General features: G+C 36.6%; 1 protein-coding gene across 1 annotated transcript in view; it reads right to left on the reverse strand.

Annotated features, from left to right (window-relative positions):
• The window catches only part of LOC126744901 (histone acetyltransferase KAT6A), a 55381-nt gene that overhangs the window by 18646 nt on the left and 13181 nt on the right, over nucleotides 1-23554 (reverse strand). The window contains exons 3-9 of the mRNA XM_050452489.1: nucleotides 22544-22748; nucleotides 22253-22484; nucleotides 14932-15649; nucleotides 12464-12929; nucleotides 11701-12003; nucleotides 4823-5164; nucleotides 990-4759 (exon numbers count right to left, since the gene is read on the reverse strand). Of these exons, the coding sequence (XP_050308446.1) occupies nucleotides 990-4759; nucleotides 4823-5164; nucleotides 11701-12003; nucleotides 12464-12929; nucleotides 14932-15649; nucleotides 22253-22484; nucleotides 22544-22748 (6036 nt within the window). The remainder of the gene's footprint in view (nucleotides 1-989; nucleotides 4760-4822; nucleotides 5165-11700; nucleotides 12004-12463; nucleotides 12930-14931; nucleotides 15650-22252; nucleotides 22485-22543; nucleotides 22749-23554) is intronic.

The raw sequence follows: 23554 nt of genomic DNA on the forward strand, positions 1-23554 counted from the left end.
CGTCGACCACGACACCGCTCAAAAATTCACAACGCAATGCAGCCCGGATCGCTGCGGATCGATGGGAAAGCAAGTGACGACGCGACGGTACCGTGTTGTCAGATGTTTGCCGGACGGGCTAAACGACTAAAAGCGGATTCTCAGTTGGTCGCGCCGGGAATAGCGCTCTTAACTGCCTTTTTAAATTTTATTAAATATTTAAAAAATGGGTATATTAACGAAGTTATTATTAATTAAGTGTATGTAATATTAGGTAATTTCTTGGTCAGTTAAGAAAAGAGCATGAAAGGAACGTAAAGCTAAGATTTAATTGTGTACATTCTAATAAACTTAATTTTAAAGCTATCTACTAACTGTTTTTCTTACAGTTATTTGTTCAAAAGAGATACTTAATAATATTCTTTCAATTTCATTTTAACAATAATACAAAGTGCCTTTAATTTCAAAAAATTCCATATATTACACACTGCCCGCCGCGATGTACGAAAATATTCCTTATTAAAAATGTTTCAAACACCCCCCGTATCGTAAAGGATTGCCGTCGAAACTAAATAATGATTTACGACCGCGTAAAAAAAGTCGGCACTGTTTAGAAGTCCCTACTTCAAACGGCCGCAAGAGAGTGAACCTACTGTCTTGTTCTTTATACTGTGAAGGCGGGTACCAAATAATTAATTCTTGGATCTAAAATTAAATACGCACTAAAATTTGATACGCGAATTTGATGTTTCCCAAACAGGGTAAATGTCTTTCTCGATTGTTAACTTCCAGTAAATCAAACAATGATCCGAAACACCCTCCAACGAGACAGTCCCGAATTTTTAACTAAAGTATCATCAGTCCCAAATATAGGGTCAAGTAGCCATCCGGAGTTTAAACCTGATATACGATTTAAAATTTAAATGAAATTAAAATCTTCAAATAAGGATGTTAAAAAATTTGGCTCAATTAATAGATAAATAAGTTTGGAATACTATAATTCTACATACCTGCGAAGGACTAATTTGCTGCTGCATATTATGATGCAACTGATGCCCCGAAGGCGACGCGGTCCTCCTACTCGAAGGAGTCTGTTGCTGTTGAGGAGGCGGTGGCGCCACAATCGGAGGCGTAGCCCTTATACTGCTGTGCTTCCCTCCGGAAGATGGCGTATTCGAGCGGTTTCTTTGAGGACCTTGCTGCTGCTGCTGCTGCTGCATCCTCTTACTGGAACCACCGGGACTCTGTCCGCTCGGCTGCTGAATCTGCATCGTGTTATTCAAGTTCGGACTGGAAGCGGGTATGGTGACCCCTTGTAGCGTCTGTTGTTGCATACAGTCGTAATTCGTTTGCGGAGTCGAATGCGTCGACACGTTCGAAGGGGGTCGGACCGCTTCGATTGAATTTTGCGACGCCATATCGCTGGATATTGAAGCGGGAGATTCCAGTCCCATGTGAGACACGTCGAGTTCACACGGCGGATATTGGAGGCTGTGCACCGAGTTGGTAGTGGAATCGGGAGTGTATACTCCCATAGAGGTTATTTCCGGTGTTGTTTGCGGTACGGGGGCGATTTTCGGTGGTTCTTCTTTGGGTTTTTGCGGTTTGGGCAACTCGGGAGGGTTTACCACGACGCATAGTTGCTGCTGTTGTTGTTTTTCCTCCAGGGTGCAACTGCTTTTATATTGCTCCGAAGCGGTTCTGCTCGCGGTTTCCTCTCGGTGTCTCTTATCTTCTTTTTTGGGAGACTGGTTCTTGTGCTCGCTGGACTTTTTGGGTGTTACGTTCGGTCTGACCGCAGACGCCTCATAACGATGGCTCCTGCTACCGCTCTTTTCTTTGTCGCAACTGTTACTAGCAGCGGGCTGTTTTGAGGTCGGTAAAATATCCAAAGGGAATTGTAGTGGAGGCATAGGGTACCCCGGGTACTCCCTTTTTGTAGGATCGTAATACTTATTGCCCCAAAATCGGCCGTCCCATTGCCAAGGGTACTGCGCGGTCATGTTCATATGATACCCTTGGCTTGCCATACTCGCTGCCAAAAGTGCTTCGTTCTCCATATGGACCTTCTGAGCCGCCTCAAAAGACAATTTCTCTTCGTAAGGCAGTTTTTGTTGGTATCTTTTATCGTCGTATTTGATCCGTTCGGGTTTCACTTGGTCCTGTTGTTTCGGTTTGGTTCGGGTTTCGATCGGTGCCGTTTCGGTTCTATTTAGTTCCCGTTGTTCCGGATATTTGTAGGCCGAAGAAGACGCCACCTTGGGTTCCCTGTGCGGAGGTTTTTCAATCACAGACTTGGCGGGCTCGGGAGGCGGGTGAGGCACCTGGGTAACCGCCAACGGTTCTTTGTTTTGTATTTCGGGTTGCGGTTTCGACTGAACAGGCGGAGGCGGAGCAGGTTTTGCTTCTTTCGGCGCGTCTTCTTTAAGTTTCACTTCGGGCTTTTGAGGTTCGGCCTGTTTGATCTTTGGTTCTTTTGGCAAATGCGGCTTTGGATTGATCACTGGTTCTTGCACGACAGGTTTTGGTAATTCTATTGATTTCACTGGCGATGGCGGGGGTTCTTTAGGTTTTTCAATAATCGGGGAACAAACGGGCTTAGCTGGTTCAGTTTCTGGGGGAAGTTTGGCCAAAGATTCGCTTTTCTGTGGTACTTCAACTTGTTTTTCACATTTTACAGGTGATTCTTGAGGCACTGGAGGAGTTGTTATAACGGTCTCTTGTGACTCCTTCTCTGGTTCAACTGGTTTTAGTTCTGGTTCCACTGGTTTCGGTTCTGGTTCAACTGTCTTTCGTTCCGGTTCAACTTGTTTTGCGTCTACTTCAACTACTTTCGGTTCCACGTGTTCTTTCACTGCCTCTATCTGCTGAGAAGGTTCCTCTTGCTTGGGTGCTGCACTTGGGATATTATCACTTGGTTGCTCGATGGGACTATCTACAAGCACTTTTACGGGCTCTTGCACGGGAGGCGTTTCCGGACTGTCCTGAGACACTTCCTTCTTCTCAATAATCATTTGTGGATCGTCGGTTTTTTCAATTTCCATATCAACCGACATCCGCGTGGATAAGTCTTGCTGCAAACAAGTCTCCTCCATGTTCATTTCCATGTTGGGCTTAGGAGAGTCGACCCTCGGGGAATTATTATTCATATGTTCCTCGGTGGCCTTCGTCACCGACGTGTCGCTAAAATCAAAACTGCAGTTCCTCGATAGTTCGTTCAGCATCTTTTTGCTGGAAATCGTTTTGATTTTCTGCCCGTCGATTTCGGTTTCACTTTCGGAAGTGGTGGTCGAATAAGCGCCGGGTTTAGCTCCTTCCGCTGGAGACTGTTTTTCCTTGCTCAACCTCTTCGGCGGTGTGCGCAATAGGTCTGGGTTATTGGAGTATTTGTACTTCATCGAGGGGGATTCTTTCAATATGGGCAACTCGTCGTTTTCCATCTCGTCATCGGCTTCGGCACTGGAATCCTCCTCGGTCGATATGCGGGTGGTTTTCTTGCATCGTTTCCTCTCGTGTTTTTCCGAGATGATGGCGGGAGGCACCGGTTTCGCACCTTGTTCATCTTCAGATTTTTCCGAAACCACCGAATCGCTTTCGCTCTGGATCAGGGTTTGTTGGGCTTTTAATAGTTGGGGTATCGTGGGCTGATTGGTTGGTAGGTCCGATTGGTTCCGCGGCTTGCCTTTGTTCCAAGTTTTCCGTTTTTTAATTGACTTTCGTTTTTTTGTTGGGGTTATAACATTGGGCATGACCACTTCTTCCTTTTTGCTGGTGGGTTCGTCGTCAACTATGACAGTTTCTTTCGCTTCTTCTTCCTCTTCGGTTTCCTTTAATTCCACCACTTCAACTTCGGAGTCCTTCAGCTTTTGTTGCTCTTCTTTTTTGGCTCTGCGTTGCGACCATCGTTCGCCCACTTTTGGGCTTTGCGGTGTTGCCGTTCTTCTGAGTCTCGTACTGGATATCGGGGTCACGATTTCCTCTTCACACGAGACAGAGAGTTTTCTTAATCTGGGTTTCGTGGGCGTTTCAACCACTTCTAACTCCTCTACTTTGGCTTTCTTTGGTTCCGGTTCATAATTGTCTTCGGCCCTCTTACGTTTCGGGATTTCCGTTGCAGGTTTCTTCTTTACGTCCGCATAAGTGGTTTCTTTAAACTTTGAGGGTCGCGTACGTTTTCGCCCTGAAGAAGTGATTTCGATATCATCACGTTCGGCCGGTTCTTCCGCTACCGGTTTGGGCGTTTCCGTTTTCGACAGTTTAATTTGTCTCGTCGAATTGACCGATTTACGTTTTTTGCCTCGCTTTAATTTAACCCCCTGAGTGTTTTCAATAATAATTTTCTCAGGGGCGGTAGGGATGTTTGCGGCAACTTCCACCTGAGGGTTCTCGTTTTCTTCGTCTGATCGCTCTTCTTTTAGCAAACTGGCCGCGTTCGACAACAATGGTTTCCATCTGAGGCATTCTACGTCGATATGGATTCGCGTTTTTGACTTTTTTACTCTCTCCGCGTGTAGATCCACTTTTTTCCAATCGACTTTCACTTTGATCGCTGATCCTTCACATTGAATGAACCCCAGTAGTTGAAGAGCCAGCGCGATGTCTTGGCAATACATCCCAGTGTCTCTGCTGATTTCTTTTAAGTCGATTTGATTCTGCCTGTGGGTGTCTAGGTATTCTAAAAGCACCGATTTCCAATAAGAATAGTATGACACCTTCCCAAGATCGGAAAGAGGCTTTTCGGGAGTGCCAGGTTGGCCTTCTTCTCTTGACAGTAGGTAACCTAAAATAATAAAATCAATTATATTTAAAGATCGCTAAGCAATTACAAGTCAATTGAACTTACTAAAATCGATCAAAAAACGTCCGAATCCCTGCCTCTGATACTGCGGCATGGTCATGATGCAACTGACGTTATACTTTTGGGCGCAGTGTTTCTCCTTGGAAAAATACCCCACTAGATGGCAGCCCTTCCGGTCGTTTTTCGTCAAAACGTAAAATAGAAACGGCTCCACGTCATAGTAGAGGGTCTTGTGATCGAGAAATAGTTTGGCCAACAGGCACAAGTTTTGACAGTAGATTTTGTTCACGTTGCCGTCCACCTCGAATACCGAAATGTCGTCGCATCGGTAGATTTCGGTCGCCGGCGGGTGGCGCCACGTGCATTTGTCCTGGTGACGTTCCAGAACTAGGAACGTAACGTGAGAACATTAGGAAAGTTTAAAACATTATTTTAAACGCAAAATTAAAGTAAATAAAAAAAGCGAAATTTACAAATTGAAGATATATATACAGTTGTGGCCAAAAAAATAAGAGTGCATATTAAATTTCAAATCAAACTGAATTAGCTTCCCTATATGTTGGAATTTGCAAATAAAATACTACGCATTCATTATTGTTTAAAAATCTTGTGGACAAAAAATAAGAGTATTTCTTTATTTAATGATTGGTCTCTGTTTATTCAGATAAAAGATTTGTTCGTGATGTTTTCCATAAATACAAGATCGTTGCATCGCGTTGGTAAATATGGGTCGCCCAAAGCATTGTAGCCCCGAAGAAAGGCGTCTAATTTTGCAATTGAAGAGTCAAAATAAATCCTATGCATTTATTGCATTTATTTATAGTTAAAAGATCACCTTGTGAAATCTCCAGAGTTTTAAAAACACAAAATAAAACGGAAAATGTGAGGCCGTCCAAGAAAAACCAATAGGAAGACTAATAAGCTTATTGTACGAGAAGTCAGTAAACAACCTTTTTCCACATCTACCTCTATAAAACGAAACTCAAGCATAAGTATTAGCCTTAGGACGATAAGAAGACGTTTGCAAGACCAAAAATTATATGGTCGAGTGGCCAGAAAAGTCCAATTTCTAAGCAAAAAGTATATAAAACGAAGACTGGCATTTATAAAGAATAATTTTATTGAAAATTTTTAAAGAAATTGGTGCAACATTCTTTTTAGTGATGAGATGAAGATCAACTTATTCAGATCAGATGGAAGATGATTAGTTAGAAGGAGGAAGAATGAAGAATTAATCCTAGAAACACAATAGGCACAGTTAAACACGGAGGTGGAAATATCAAACTGTGGGGCTGTTTTTCCTACAATAGAGTAGGTCCCATATTTTGGATTAAAGCGACCATGACAAAAGGAATTTATTTGGATACCTTGGATAGAGTATGGCTACCATATGCCGAAAAAAACATGCCTATCAGGTGGGTGTATCAACAAGATAACGACCCTAAACATACGGCACGGATTGTTAAACAATGGTTTACACAAAACAGGGTTTCGGTTCTGGAATTGCCATCACAATTGCCTGACCTTAATCCTATTGAAAACCTGTGGAAGGAGCTGAAAAACCGAGTAGCTTGTAAAAAAACAATAAATAAGCAAGATTGATGGAAGGAAGTTCAGGAAGCTTGGTATTCCATCCCAGTTGAATCGATTCGATGCCACGAAGATGCGCTGCCGTTCTTACGAATAAAGGTGATTCTATCAAGTACTGACTCACTTATCTAATGCTGTCGTTTGTTTTGCGGTACATTGAAATTATAATTTTTTATGGCCATTTTTGAAAAATACTCTTATTTTAAAAAACTTTTTTTTAACACTGATGGCATATGTTGTACAAATATGAAATCGTTATTGTTTTTTTCTCTATGTAGCACAATATATTATCAGGAATATTCAAATAAAACCAGACACTCTCATTTTTTTGGCCACCTCTGTAAATAATAGGTCTGGGTGGCTCAGTAGCATAAATAACCCTCACATTCTCCAGACCTAAACCTGTCTGTTTTTTTTTTATTTAGGAGGACATTTTAAACTAAGAATTTAAAATCGAATCTTTATAAAATATACTAAATTTCATTGTTTAATCATATTCTGTTACCGAAATTCTAAAAAAAGTGCATTGACTTTTTTATGAACTTAAGTATGGTTTTTGATTTGAGGGATCATGCACTCCTTCTTTTGAAATGCCATCATTATGGTCATAGAGGTTTTTCATACTTGGTTTTTCGTTAGAATTTTACCACAGTTATAGATCTCAGATTGATGAGTTTGGGTAACTTTCCTACAATTGTGGATAAGCTAACATATTTAGTTATGTTTTCCAATGATAATAACTATATTTGTAATGATAATTCCGTCAACGACGTAATATTAAGATTGCGTGATGTGCTTTGGGCATTTGAAGGTTGGCTTCTTAAGAACATTAAATGCATATAAAACAGTTTTTATTAATTTTACCACGAATATCATAAATAAATGAAAGTTTCTTGATTAGAACCCAAAATCAAAGAAAAATTATAGTTCAAGTAACCGAAACTAAACTACTAAGATTTCACGTTGATTCGGATTGCCTAACCGCAGTTTGTTGTGCTATTTTTCAGCTTCGAGACCTTCCTAACCAAAATACTGTTTTCTCGTATTACTTTTCTCACTTTGTATCACGTATACAATATGAGCTTATTTTTTGGAGAGTATCGAATTCTAAAGTGATTAGACTGTTTCAAAAGAAAGCCTTAAGAAATATTTCCGATGTAAGTCTTGGGAATTCTTCTAACTCGTTTTTGGTAACTTTTTACATAAAAAAACCTCCTTTTTGACATTATGAGAACGTTGAGCAAAAGTTCTGTAGCTTTTGAGTTTTCCTAACTAAATTTCTGTTTTTCTCATAAACGTGACGCAAAGATGGAAACATGCTTTGCCGAAGAGCGGTGTATGATAGGAATAAAAATATATCAAATAAATACAAAAGGATTCGATACTTAATTGTTTCCAAAAATTGAGAAAAGTAGCTCTTATTGATGACAAGAAAAATAATTATATAAACTTTAGAAAAAATTAGAAGACTATTATTCCAGGAAAATAAAAATTACTGCCTCAAGAAATTGGTTTTGAACAACAAGAGATAATAAAAAAGACGAACTTTCTATAGCATCATCAAGGGAATTACTTTATAATTTTAAAACTTTAAACATGACTGAATTAAAGGAGTTTGTTAGAAAGATGAACAATGTGGGAGCCGGTAATAGTGGCATCTTCACTAAGGTTTTTAGGGATACATATAAGGTTGTGGGAAATTGAATGCTCGACTTTATTAAGTCATTAATTTTTTTGCATTCTGAATTGGTTAAGGAAATTAGTTTTGTAAAAGTAAGTAAGTTTCATTATTTAGCTGATGACAGGGTATTTGAATTGTCAATTACATATAGTAGCTCTATTGATCTGTATGTTATATGTTTATATAGAGCTCCTGCTGACGCTGTAGGTGACTTTTTATTTAGACTAGAAGTGTTATTGTCTGGTTTAAATGTTTTTTTTCGAAAGTAATTTTGTGCGGAGATTTAAATATTGACTGGTCAAATCTGTCTCATAATTATACAAACCAATTGACTTACCTTTTAAGGTCTTATAGTTTAATTGTTGTAGTTAATAATCCAACTAGAATAACCTCTACCACTCAAATTAACTATGTGTGCACCAACATAGATGCAAATGATTTTAATTGTAATGTTATAAATTCAGGGCTCTCTGACCATGAGGCTATTGCATGTGATTTTTGCATAGATCACAAGAGTCAAATGAGGGGAAAGAGAAGGGGCAGAATTTATAGCAAAAAAAAACCTATAGTTTTTTTTTTCTGATGATTTTCCCTCTCAAAAATCATCGAGAAATTGGTTAAAAAGAGACTTATGTCACATTTAGCTGAAGAGCAAATTATAAGATCGGAGCAATTTCGGTTTCAAAGTACCAAGGGAACATCAGATGCAATCTTTTCATTCTTTGAGTCCTTATTACTGAATTGAACAGTGGTGATATTGCTGCAGCAGTGTTTTGTGACTTGACCAAAGCATTTGACTGTGTTAGTTACAAAATACTGCTGTGGAAGCTTGAGCGGTATGGATTTAGAGGTCTGGCTCTTCAGTGGTTTGGGTCTTATTTGCATACTAGAATGCAGAGTGTTTCTGTGGATGGTGCCCTTTCAAGAGAGCACCTTGACACGACTCATGGTGTTCCTCAGACATGACATGGCCAACTTAGGATCTCAGGTAAATTCATTCAGTTTGCGGATGATTCAACAATTTTATGGCATGACACGAGTGCGATGAATCTAAATACCACAGTTAACAGAGATATTGTTGAAATCAAGAAATGGTGTGATTCCAACAAACTGTGTTTAAATATTATACAAAAACTAGTTTTGTATGAATTTTAAATGCAATTTAAATAATGTGTTTTTGGAGAATCACATTCTAAACAACTTAGACGAAAATAAATTTTTAGGTTCATTTATTGATAATAAACTAAAATTTGAGGGCCATATCACGCAATTGTGTAGAAAAATATCAGCAAATTGTTATGCTCTTAAAGTGGTCGCAGGAGAGGTTGATTTTGACATGGCGAGAAATGTTTATTTTTCTTTAATTGAGTCCCATTTAAGGTATGGTTTGTGTTTCTGGGGTGCATGCACACATTACTTATTTAATAGTGTTTTTGTTTTGCAAAAGAAAGCGATCCGACGTCTGTGTAATGTGAGTATGAGAGAGTCTTGCAAACAGCTATTTATCACTCATAAAATCCTAATCCTTCCTGCCTTATTTAGATTGGAATCTGTTTTCCTCGTTCATAAGAAATTTAGAAATGTGAACACAACTAATAGGCATGAATATAGCAGTCGACGAGCTAATGATGTGCTTTTGCGTATGCCTACAAGTTCACTGATCAAAAGAACTTTTATATTTGATGGTAAAAAACTCTTTATTCATCTTCCTGCAGATTTGAAAGGTATAGGTAGCTGGAAACTTTTTAGAAAACGTGTTAAAAAACTCTTAGTTGCAAAGGGCTATTATGAAATAATTGAATTTTTGTCGGATAGATTTTAGTCATTTTTACCTTTTTCTTGCAGGACTTTAGGTATATTCTTTATATTTTTTACACCATATCATTTCGCCTAATTTATTTCTGTGATTCATTTTTTTTTTACAGTTTTACATTTAATAAAATTGAATATTTCGGGAGTGAATAATATCTTTTTGTGTTATACATATTGATACTCTTGACATTGCATTAGCTTGTATGTTTTGGTTCAGAGTCTTGGAGGAGTATTTCTGAAGAATGGGGATGTTGTTGGTTTTACCGGTATAGGTAAACCATATTCATGGAAGCAGAATGCCTTTAGGATGATGAACCATAGCATGCTAAATAACCTTTTTACATGTTTGTGTATATGTTTTTCTTTTTTACAGCTTTGTCAACAAATTTACTTTTATGACTATAAATAATGTTGTTTTTGTAAGGAATCGGCCAGCTTTTAAGGGTTACGTTTTGTTTATTTAGTGAAAAACAAAAATTTATAAATGTTGATCCTAATGGCTCTAATAGATAATAGAAACATAATTGAAGATAACCGAATAGCATTAGGTATTTAGGGATAATGCTTGACCATAACATAATTTTTTACAGTCATGCTAATTATATGAGCATACGAGAAAATTCTTAAAAAACGTCGGTTTTCAGAAAACTGTCAAAAGATTCAAAACACTCCAAACTGTGATTAATAGATAATATGTTAAATGATTCAAATATGTTTTCTATTATGTTCGGATTAGAACCAAAGTATGGATTAAAACCAATAAATGGTATAACTCAACATGGCAGGGGTGCCTTTATCAATTTAATAATTTGACTAATCATTAAAAGAAAATGAATTAAGTTACCAGGAATTATATATTAATATTGTTTTTATATATAGTTTTTGGCTAAAAAAACGTATTATTTATTTATTTATTATTCTACAAAACCCACCAGAAGCCGAATTACCATAAACAACATCTCCTTAATTAAAGAGAGAAATTACAAAGAATTTGCAAAGTAAATCTTTAGTTTTTAACATTTTCAATTTTATTATTTAAATTATCTTTAAATAGCTCTTAAATCTGGGGATTTGAATGATAGATAGAACGGTCAATTGTTACATTGTGTTCTTGTGCATATAGAGAATTATTATTCAAATTAAGAAATAAGAATTTAACTGTAAACACAGCTTCTGCATTATAAAGAATTTAAGATCGTTTAAGTGATTTGTTCTATTGTGATTTGTGTAGTGAGTTATTTAAGTTTTTTTCATTTTCAAGAGGTAACTTTGAAACAACTTAATGGTATTACTCGAAAAGACCATATAATGTAATTTAGCAAGTAGTAAGTTGTGATGTAAAATGTCAAAGGCTTTACTGTAGCCTAATAAAGTAAGACAAGTAACAAAGAGCAATTTTAAAAAGGCAAGTAGTTAGTGGTGATAAAATTTCTTCCCCAAACCAGACTGACAATCGGCAATCAATTGGAACTTATCAGTATAAGGAGTTATTCGGTTATATAGAAATCGCTCTATTATTTTTGATATTTATAAGAGGTTTTATTCTATTTCATATATTAATAAAAAATTGTACACACAATGTATGTGATAATATACAGGAGCTTAGAAATCTGGAGCTCAATTCCAGTAAATAAAGGAGATGGCTGAATAAGGAGTTGCGCAACACCATACTAGTGCTTACAAAATTGTGCAACTTTACACCAATTTATCTCCTATGATAATCATTCCAATAGCGAGTTCCGATTTTCTCGAACATGTTTAATTATATATTTTTATGTTCTTTTTTTTAATAATATTATGAAAGTTGCCTCTCCTTTAGAGGCAGTTGTCCTCTCCTTACCTGCTTTACTCTTCGTATATTTCAAACAAAACTCGCACAAAAACAATTTGGGTAGGCGCGCGTACTCCTGCGGGAACGGACTGGAATACCAGGTGCGTATTTCATACTTCCCGAACTCGATCGCCCCCGGATTCGTCGGTTGATCGTGCATAAGTTTCGACGGGGACATCGACTGTTGATTGGCGAGTTCTGCCGCTTGTAGCAGAGCGGCCGTTTGGATGTTCGCCTTTTTACGGGCCTCCTTGAACACGTCCAGGTCTTTGTAATTGCAACCGGTGAGTAGCTGTTGCGGCTTTAAGTCTTCTAAAAATGGGAAAAACGTTAGGCGTGTTAATAACCATCGAAAAAAATGGTTCTTTAAGAAACACTTTTTAAACTATATAACGTGAATTTTACTGGGCATAAGCGATCCAATGGAAAGAAAAACTCGGGAGGAGACGGCATTGGCAGCAAAAGCATTGTTTCTAGAGACTGTTAAAACCGACGCCGAAGGACGATACGAGGTTAGACTTCCATGGCTGGAAGGACATCCAGCAGTAATTATGGCATTGCTAAGAAAAGACTGGATAATACCATCACTAAAGTCACGAAGGATGGTTATTACGAACTCTATCATCAGGATTTTAAGGACTGGCAAAGTGAGAACATCATGGAGGAGGTTTGCGAAGATCAAGCAAGTTTAAAGGCTCATTACCTTACTTATTAATTACAAGTTTTGTCATAGGATTAAAAAAATCATCTGCAATTAAACATAAACTCTTACCCGTAGGGTTGGTGGTAGGAGTGGCGGCCGACGCCGCCGCCGGCGCCACAACCGTCGGAGTTTTAGCCGGTTGGCAGCGCTTTTTCGCAGGTGTCGGGGTGGTCTGAGGTGCGACCGGCGGTACCGTAACAGCAACCGAAATCGCCTTCGTCTCCTCGTCCTTGACGATTTTCGGAACTTTCACCTCGTTCAGCTCTTGCGTGTTCACCGCCGACTTAACCAAATCGCTCGGCGACATGGAAATCTCCGCTTTTTTCGGCGAGTCGACTACCGCGGGTTTCGGAGGCGTCACGGGTTCCTCCTTTTTCTTCTCGTTTTGTCCTTTTCGCTTGCTCGGGTTGTAGTTCGGTTGGGCTCTACTCGCCCTACTGGGACTGGGGGCGGTGAAAAAGTGCGATAGTCCGTCGAACAGTCCTTTGAGTTGTCCCATACCTTGAGGGTTCTTTTTATCGTCCTTCCCTTCCTCCTTTTAATAAGATAATGTATGTTATAATATTCGAGGATGAACTGCATGGGGATCTCGGAAGCGGTAGGAGATACGAGGTTAAATTAGAGGAAAGTTGCGCAATTCGATCCTTAATTAAATATAGTTTCAATCATTTTAAAATTCCGTATACTTCCGGAGATATCCGGGAAAAAAAAACCGTTGAAAATGGTTTTTATTTTTTACCAGCTCTATTTTAACAGATAGCAAAAAATCGAAAGCACTTTTTTATTGGCACTTTTACAATTTGATGTACACTAAATTGCATATATGCTTAAACAGCATACCTATCAACTATGTTTCATTGAAAAACACTGAGTATTTAAAAATAGTCTTGCAAATAACAAACAAAGTAGTGAAAATATGCACTTCTTCTAAAAAACTAATCTGTTTACAGCTCGTTTCCGATGAAATTTGAAACATTTAAAGGTGTTAAGTCTTCAAGAATTGATTTTGTGTAACATTGGTAAATAATTTCGCTTGCTTATTGGCGATTGTCACCGTTTCTTTGCTAGTTTTTCAACATTCTTTAAAATGGCTAAAAGAAACGAGTTATCGGTAGAAACAAAAGGTATTATCATTGGACTTCATTAGACTTTATAAGACTAACCGTCAAATTTCGACAGATTTAGGAATTCCAAGGCGGACTGTCGATTATAATGTTAGGAAATTCACCAGAGAAGGGACTATTAGCAACAAACCTCGATCGGGAAGGCCAAAGGCAACAAGTTCAAACGAGGATTTAAATATTATAATTACAAGCAAACGCAATAGACGCCTTACCGCCCCCGAAATCACATCAAAAATCAACAAGGAGCGTAAAAAAGCAGTCAGTGTTTCGACAGTAAAACGGCGACTTTATAGTACTGGTCTTAAAGGACGTTTAGCTGCATCAAAACCGCTACTGAAGGATGTTAATAAGAAGAAAAGACTTGAGTGAGCCCAATCACACAAAAATGGACCATTGATGCCTGGAAGAAAGTTCTCTGGAGTGACGAGTCGAAATTCGAGGTTTTTGGAACGAAGAGGCGAGTTTTTGTTCGCTGAGAACTGTACGGTGGCCTCAGTTAAACACGGTGGTGGTTCGGTGATGGTGTGGGGTTGTTTCGGAGGATCTGCAATGGGCGATCTAATTAGAATAGAGGGAATTCTTCGAAAAGAGGGTTACAAAACAATTTTAAGTTGCAATGTACTTCCTTCTGGTACTCGAATAATTGGGGAAAACTTCATCTTTCAACATGACAATGACCCCAAGCACACGTCGAAATTGTGCAAGCAATATTTAGGTCAATTACGAAGGCAAAATCTTCTTAAAGTTATGGTATGGCCCCCACAATCACCGGACCTCAATCCTATCGAATTACTGTGGGATGAACTGGATAGACAAGTGCGTAATCATGCCCCACATCAAAAGAAGACTTGTGGAGGATTATCTAAGAAGAGTGGACACAAGATACCTCAGGAAACTTTGGACAAATTAATTAGAAGACTACCGAAACTCTGGAGAGCTGTTATTAAATATCGAGGCGGACATGTTGTAGATTTATCCAAAATTTGATTTTCTTAAATTTAATTAATTGAAAAATGTATTGTTTATATTCATTTTGTTATAAATAAACCGTTTCATAAGAATAACTGATGGGTTTATTATTTTTAGTTATAACTTTAAAACAGTCATATGTGGGCAAATACTTTTGTGCGGTAGTGTATACACAGTTTAAATCCGACGTTTTGTCTCTGAGGTATCATCATCAACTTTTCTACATGGACCGAAAAAAACTACTGAAGAATTTAAAAAGTTAGTAATATACAAGTTGTCGCGATTAAAATAAGAAGTTATTATTGGTCACTGCTACAAGACACACCCTGTATAATTAAGAAAAAATAGGCGAGTAAAAATACCTATCGACCCCCCATTTATTAATTGTGAAATTTATGCCATTTGGCTGTTACACACTGTATAAAATTGAACAGATGATCTTACCTTGACGTCATTAAACAAGCTAACTTTCTCCGGAGGATTCGCGAACAGGTTTTTTTCCTGACCGGTTTGAGCGGCAGCCGCGAATCCCCAGGGGGCATCCTTATTATCCACCCTGATACCACCCAAAGCGCCAAACGTTTTTTCATCTGACGGAATTATCACTTTTTGCATCCGAATCTTGGAGTCCGACTGGTGGGCCTCACTGTTCACCGAAGAATCCGAATCTTCCGAGGAGAACGAGTGTTCGGAACATTCTTCTTCCTCTTCAACTTCCTCGCTTGAGGTTGCAGCGTCGTCTTCTCGTAGCTCGAGTTGTTCCCTTTTCCTGCCGCTTCTTCTTAAAGTACTTGTTTCACTCGTATCGTCCGTAATTTTCGTTCTTTGACTCTTCCTTAGCTGCCTGGAAGGGGTCGCGTCCGGCGTTTTATTTGTTTTAACCTCTTTGTCATTGTGTCTCGTTCTTCGTCTACTCGCTGTGTCCTCGTCTGTTTTCACGGGCTCCTCGTCCTTCTTTTTAAGGTTCTTTTTGAAGAATCTCTGTTTCTCTTTCGACATTTTCTTGTCTTCCTCGTCGTTTTGGTTATGCAAGGGAGGAGATCGTAAATTCGGTGTTGCCTTGGGTTCAACTTTTTCTTCGTCTTGGGTTATTTTATTGCCCTTTGGTGTTTTAGCTGGCGTAGATACGACTGGTGTTTGCTGCGCAGTATCATCTTTAGACCTAAAAGTATAATTTCTTTTTTAACTAATTAAAAATCATTTCTACCTGTTTTTATATTAGCTTCTATTCCTGTGACGATTCGTGGATTTGGGAGGCGCAAGTAAATGGTAATATGAAATGAGGGATAAAAAGGTTGAGAGAACGTAGATGATCTGCCGCTAAAAAACTGAAGATTCCCCATCCAAATTCTTTACTGACAGTCATTAAAAAAACATTTTTGGAGCATTCGAGTCTGTCATTCAATTAAGTTTTTATTAATATTATAGTTCCAAGATATGTTGTTAGTATTATAAGAGACCCGCAAATATATACTATGTAAGTGATATATGTTTATACTAAAAAGTTGTTTTCATTTTCAAATAGTTTATTTTGTTTTGTAGATAGATATTTTTCGTTTCGGTTTTTTTCGACTAAAATAATAAAAAATAAATTAATAGTAAATGAGGATAGTTTTGAGGTGGCTGATTTGTTGGAGGCAAATGAAGTTACCTTTACGGAGTTCTTTGTAAGCAAAAAGCAACTTTTTAAAATTAATAGTGCTCCCACAACTCAGGAACCTCGAACCAAGTCTGATAAACAAAAAGCTACCCATCACCCTCCTCCTAAATCTTGTCCGACAAGACCTGAGGTGAATTCGGGAAAAATCTTAAATTGTGGAAAAACATACCAACAAATTAATAATAATCATACTCCCAAACCCTCCAACATTGTTACCAGAACTGTCGCTGCAAGAAAGAATTCATCTTCAAGTTCGGGAACTGGTGTTGAGAAGGGGAAAAAAATAAACTATTTGAAAAATTTTACGATCGAATCCTACGAACTATTGTGATTTTAATGTATGGTATACCTAAGTAATTTAGTGCATAAGACTTATTTCTTATTAGACTTTTTAAACGCTTTTGGTTCTCTATTTTTCGTAATTATTATAAAATATCAAAAGTTTTAATCGAAATTTCTTTTGTGAGAAGAAGAAGGGATTGTCAAGTAGTCTTATAAAGCATCAATTAAAAGTTGGTCACTTAAATGTGCGTTCTCTTTCGACGGGCTTCAATGAATTACGAAATATGATTAGCGGAAATGAATTCGATATTTTTGCAGTGACGGAAACTTGGCTAAATGGAAATATTCCCACTTCAATGGTTTAATTATACATTTTATAGGCTGGATCGTGAGGGAAGGGGTGGTGGTGTGGATGTATATGTTCGCATGGATTTACAGGTAAAGGTGGTTCTTAGCGATTATCCCAGAATCAAGGAGGTCGATTTGGTTTTTCTGGAATTACAAGTGCGTGGGCTAAAACTTTGTTGTGGTTGTTTTTATAGGGTGCCTTCGGGAAACCTGCAGGTATGTGTGGAATACTGGGATAGTCTATTGTCATATGTAACTACTCTATATGGTCCAGTAGTTTTTCTTGGCGATAGCAATATTGACCACAATGTAACAAATATTTTTTATGACTGTTTTATATCTTACGATTTTAGACAAACTATCGACAAACCCACAAGAATCACTGCTAACACAGAAAAAATTATGTACCTTCTTCTGGAATACTTTTAGCTGACCTAATATCGGATCATATGGCTATCTACACCACGTTTGCCTACGGGCTGCAGAAGCATCCGCCCAAGGTGGTGACTTATCGCGATTTTGGGAATGGTGATCTTTTTTCTGAGGATCTGGGAAGAGTGTGTTGGGATCGGATATTCTATATGCCTGATATCGAACAAAAAATCAATTATTTAAACTATCAAATATTGAAACTATTTGATCGGCACGCTCCCCTTAGGACCACAAGAATTACAAAAAAGCGTTGTCCTTGGTTAACGGATACAATAAAGGCAGTTATGAAAGATAGAGACAAATTTCTAAAAAAATATAAAAAGGATAAAAATCTAATTGACTTTAACACATGCAAACAACTACGTAATGCAGTTGTATTGCTATTAAGGCGTGAAAAAAATGCATTTTTGGAATATTGTGAAACTAACAAAGATATAAAACAGCTTTGGAAAACTCTTAAAAGTATGGATATTCAAATTAAAGATAAAAATGAAATTCCTATCAATTTAAAAAAACCTAATGATATAAATCAATATTTCTCGTCAGTCTTTAGTAACTCTTAAAACTGTACAGAGCATGCCTCGTTTTTTAGGACTAATAAATTAAATGAAAATTGTACTTTTCACTTTCAACTTACGTCGTTTGACGAAATTGTTAAAATAGTAAGCAATCTTAAAAGTAACGCTATTGGTTGTGATAACATAAACGCAAAAATGCTTAAATACTGTCTTCCTGCTATATATAAGCATATAACCCATATTATTAACTGTTGTTTGGAAAGTGGTTATTTTCCAGAATTGTGGAAAATCTCGCATATAACTCCTTTACCTAAGATCAATAATCCCGAATCATATTCGGATTTAAGACCCATTAGTATACTTACCTACAATTTCCAAAATACTAGAAAGGGTAGTATACATTCAGCTTTATGAATATGCCTCCAAGTCCTCTGCAGTCTGGCTTTCGAAAAGGACATAGTACAACGTCCGTATTATTAAATGTAATAGACGATATTTATAAGTCTCGCGATGTAAACAAAGCTGCAGTCTTAATTCTTTTGGATTTTTCGAAGGCTTTCGACACTCTGGATCATGATTTGCTTTGTGCCAAGTTCGAATACTATGGCCTTGATCCGACTTGCATTAAGTTTTTTATTAATTATTTGAGTGACCGGTATCAGAGAGTCGTGATTGGGGATATGGTGTCGGATTTGGTGCGCACCACTTCTGGAGTGCCACAAGGATCCATACTTTGACCGCTATTATTTTTGGTTGGATTATATGTTGCAGTATGTATTGTTTTGCTGATGATACCCAAATGCGATATTCATTCGACCTTTCATCCATTGCCGAGGCTTTTTATAGAATAAATAAAGATCTTGAACAAATATATCAATATTCAAAGAGAAATAACCTTGTGCTTAATGCAAAAAAATGCTTAGCTTTAACTTTTGTCATCCAAAGCACCAAGAAATGATAGAGAGTATTACTAATCTAAACATAAATTCTGAAAAGCTTCCATATGTGAGCAGTGCTAGAAATCTTGGGCTTATGGTTGATAATAACCTAAATTTCCGCGAACATGTCTCTTTTGTTACTAAAAGATGCTATGCCATTTTAAGACTACTATATAGTAATATTCACATAATTAACCATAAGTTAAGAAAAAAGCTCTGCGAAAGTCTTGTCTTTCCCATCATTGATTACTGCTATTTAGTATATTATGCCTCTTTAGATTTACTTACTAAAAATAGATTGCAGAAAATTAAAAATACTTGTTGTAGATTTGTTTGCGGAATAAGAAAGTATGATCATGTTTCTGAAAAACTGGTTAAGCTAGAATGGCTTAAAATTGATAAATTGCATATATATGCCTATTCAATTTTTATATACCGACTCATTTTTTCCACATCACCCCAATATCTCTATGATAAACTTGAATATCGCTATAATGCCCACAACGTTGCCTTAAGATACAGTCATGGATTTAGTATACCTCGTTTTCGTCACTCATTTTTTAAGAATAGTTTCTCATACATCGCTCCGTCTATCTATAACTCGCTAAATGACAACTTTAAAAATATGAGCCTATTGAAGTTCAAGAAATCGATTAAATCCTTTGTTCTATCTAGTGAATAGTTACTACCTGCTATATGTGTTGTATTTCTTATTATTGGTTGTTTTAAATATGTGACTCACGAATATCGGTCACGTTAAAAATGTTATTTACCTGCTTAATAATATTTTATTTTATTGTGTTTTTTAAGAGTTGTTGCATGTTAGATTTAATTTAATTTTAATTTTTCGCTTTTTTTTTATCATGTTTCTCTATGTTAGACTTAGTTAATGGTTAAGTAGAGTAGCTATGTAAGGCTAAACTTCGCCTTTTTTTGTCAAACATATATGTTTACAAGAATAAAGAAATTTATTATTATATTATTATTATTATTATTATTATTTTTTTATATTATTATTTCTTTAAATAATACTCTTATAGAATTTTTATTTAGTTATTAAAATCCGTTTAATTTTTCTTTAGGAAACAGATACAAGTACATATTAAATAAGAACAATTCATCCTCTATTGAATCTATGTGTTAATAAAATAAGGATATTATTAACCTAATGGTAATGCCTTTAGATGTTAGATGAAAAAATAGCACACAAGTCAAAAATCTTGACAACCTTTTCTAATATGTTTAAAATTAGGGTAGTTCAGTGCTAAAAAATAAACTACATTTTTTGATTAATTCTAATTTATATGTCTGTGATAAAAATAATTTGTAATTGGTGATATGTCGTACACTTTTGTTAATTAATTATTGCAGTAAATTAACTCATTTGGATATGTAAAATAAAGCTTTTGATTAGGCGTTTGCTTTAGATATTACGATTAAATAAATGATAAGATTGTCAGATTAAATGAAATTTGATTTCGCGTCTAATTTGGCCACGCTTTTCTACCATTTTGATTGGTCTAATCAGGCATGCCAAACTGTCAAGTTAATTACAACAGTATCCGTTGCCAAGCGAGAGGACGCTAGCTAATTTGTCAGAGGAATTTTTATCAGTTTGTATGCAACCACCACTTCTCTATATGTTTGTGTTTTGTGGTCGAGACCCTAAGAAAGTAAAGTTTAGCTACCACCAGTGTTGCCCAGGTCTGGTGAAATTTCATCAGATCTGGTGACTTTATGATGAACCTGGTGAAAAACTTTTTGTAAAATGGCAATTTCTGGTGATTTTAAAAATGTCATCAACTTTCAATATTTTCAACAGTTTTTGAAACCTGTCGAAAAGCAAATAGATTCAAACACAGAAAAGCCTGGCACTAGTTCCTCATCAAATAATATGTCAGCATGTGCGTCTCCATCTGATTCTAATTTATTAGACACCAATGATGCAGAAGAGACTCCACAAAAAAAAAATGCTATGCTCACAAATATAATTCAACTTGGGAGCAACATAATGATCTTAAGGATTGGATTTAGAAAAGTACTCTAGGTAACACTTATTTTAAAAGTAAAGTTTGTAACAAGGATTTTATTGGCGGCATTGGGGCAGTAAAAATGCACAACTCCTCAAAAAAACATGAAACAAACCTTCTGAGTTTAAAAAACCAGTCCGATTTAAGTTAGAAGCAGATTAAGAACTTGTTTTTTCAAACTAATGAAAAAATTGTTAAACAAAATGAAATAAGAATAGCGGGCTTTATTACAGAACACAATATTCCTATCAATGTAGCGCATCATTGGTCTAAGTTGGTTAAAAGTATATGTAATTCTGGAATGAACTCTTCCCAAGTATCAAGACTATCATGTAGCAGAACCAAGTGTACTGCAATAATTAATAATGTAATAGGTAAAGTAAGCTTTGAAACTTTAGCAGACATACTAAAAAAAGAAAAATTCTCGTTGCTTGTTAATGAATCTACTGATAATTCCGCGGTAAAAAATTTAGCAATGGTGGTACGCTTTAATAGTAAAGATTTAATTTCCGTGACCCATGCAAGTGCCGAAGGTTTATATAATACTATTATATATTTTTTTAATAATTACGAAATACCGTACAAAACAAATATGGTTGGTTTTGCTGCAAACGGTGCTAATACCATGATGGGGCGAAAAAATTCTCTAAAAACTCATTTATCAAAAGACATTCCCCATTTATTCATTATAAAATGTATTTGCCATTCATTAGCACTATGTGCTTCTTATGCGTGTGAGAAGTTACCCAATGCATTAGAAAAGTTTGTTAGAAATACTTATTCTTATTTTCAGCATAGTTTTAAAGAGAGTTCTTGAGCAATATGAAGCATTAAAGCTTTACTTTAGAAGTGAGGTATTTGAGGCATCATCCCTTGCTGCTACAAAAATTAATGATATGCTAAACGATCCCACCACTAAATTATGCTTACAGTTTGCCAATTTTTAATGATTTAAACTTAGAGTTTCAATCAGAAAATTCTAAAATTTATTTTTTATACTCAAAAATTAGTGCTGCCTATAAAATTTTACTATACGACCCGAATATTTAAAAAACACTGATATAATACAAATCCAATATCGGAATCCTGCATATTATCTCCCTCTCGAAAAAATGTATATGGGACCCAAAATAGCAGTAGCATTTGAGCAAAATATGTTAATGGAGCAACAAAAAAAATCTTTCATATTAAACTGTTTAGAGTTTATTACTAAGTTGTACACAGACATTAAAGCATGCATTTTCTTTGTTTAAATCTAGTAATATAGCTTTAAAAAAAAGTTTTAAAATTTCTGATGATTTTTATTTTTTTTTCTGCTGAATTTTATTTTTTTGACCTGGCAACACTGGCTACCACCAACGTCCAGTCATTATTTTACTCTTGCGGAAATACTCAAAATTACTTTCCGATAAATCTCGGGGTACGCAGCTGCCGGTTTAGGTTTGGATGGGAGGTTAAATATGTATGTTACTAAGGAAAAAAAGGGGGTTCGTGGCCTGGAAGTGGCCGCCACTGCTCTATTCCAGGAGCAAATATCACATAAATATTCTTACTTACTTTTCCGCATTTCTTTCCTTATTCTTCTCGCGCACTTTATCGATCTTTTTCTTCACGGCACTTCCCGGTTCTTTCCGTTGCGCCTTCCCCACATTGCCATGATGGGTAAGGCAATGCTTACACCTCCACGGGCATTTAATTTTCTTCTCCAAGGGCGGATCCAGGCAAGTCATGTGGAATTTTTTTTCGCAGTTGCAACAACAAAGTAGACACGTCGAGATACCGCTGTTACCTAAAAAATCGATTGGCTAAGAAAATTGCCTTAAACAAGAAAACTGTTCAGTCTGTTACCGCATCCATCGCAGACTTTGCACTCTTCGCAGAACCATTTGCTACCCTTTGATAAGAGAGTGCCTAATTCGGCTCCGGATGGGGTGCAACTCAGATGCACCAAGGATCCGCACTCCGAGCATGCGCTGAGCTTTTCGGCCACCCCTTTGGAGTTATTGGATTCGGTGCCGAGGCATTCGGAGCAGATTGGGAGAGCTGTAGGAGGCTGTAAGGATATTTTTTATGAATACGACAAAAACGCTGATAATTTGTGTCGATGATAATGTCTTAAAAATATAATAGAAAACTTCTTTATTTCAAATCATAGTATAGGAACATAGTATAGGCCCGACACAATTACTATGCAAATCAATATAAAGTAAAAGTATTCCTCGATGTGGAATTCGTCAAAATATATATGAACATATATACAGGGTGTACGTGGCCAAACTCAAGGAGGCAGATTCTATGAGTAATTTTAAGATGAAAAGTTCATAATCTGTCTGTGTCTCTCTTAATATCACTGTTAAATTTGAACAAAATCGACTATAAGCTTATTAAGATATTTAGGAAAAACCGGTTTTTAAAAAAAGTTTGACACCCTGTGTCTTGAAAATGAAGCATTTCTGGACCTACGTTTATGGGAACGGTTCATCTTAAAATTATCTATAGAATCACCTCCTGGAGTTTGGCCACGTACTTAATAATAATAATAATAAAAACGTCACTCAAAAAGCAATAACAAAAGTACAAAAAGAGGTACACAGACAGTGAACAACACTATGTTATTTCAATGTAAATAAGAAAAATAAGAAATTTATTCGTTACCGTTAACAATATAATTTTGTACACACATAGTAATAATTATTTATATCTACATACATAGTAATAATGGACTTTCAGGGGTGACTTTCAAGAAGTTCTCCCAAATTCTGTTGAGGCCTTAGAATTAAAAAATCTTATGCAAAAAAAAATAAACAGGAACATATAGGGTAATTCCGGGAGAGATGGCCCGCCGGGTGAGATGGCTCT

This window comes from Anthonomus grandis, chromosome 15 (assembly GCF_022605725.1).
Source record: "Anthonomus grandis grandis chromosome 15, icAntGran1.3, whole genome shotgun sequence".
Lineage (NCBI taxonomy): Eukaryota > Metazoa > Arthropoda > Insecta > Coleoptera > Curculionidae > Anthonomus > Anthonomus grandis.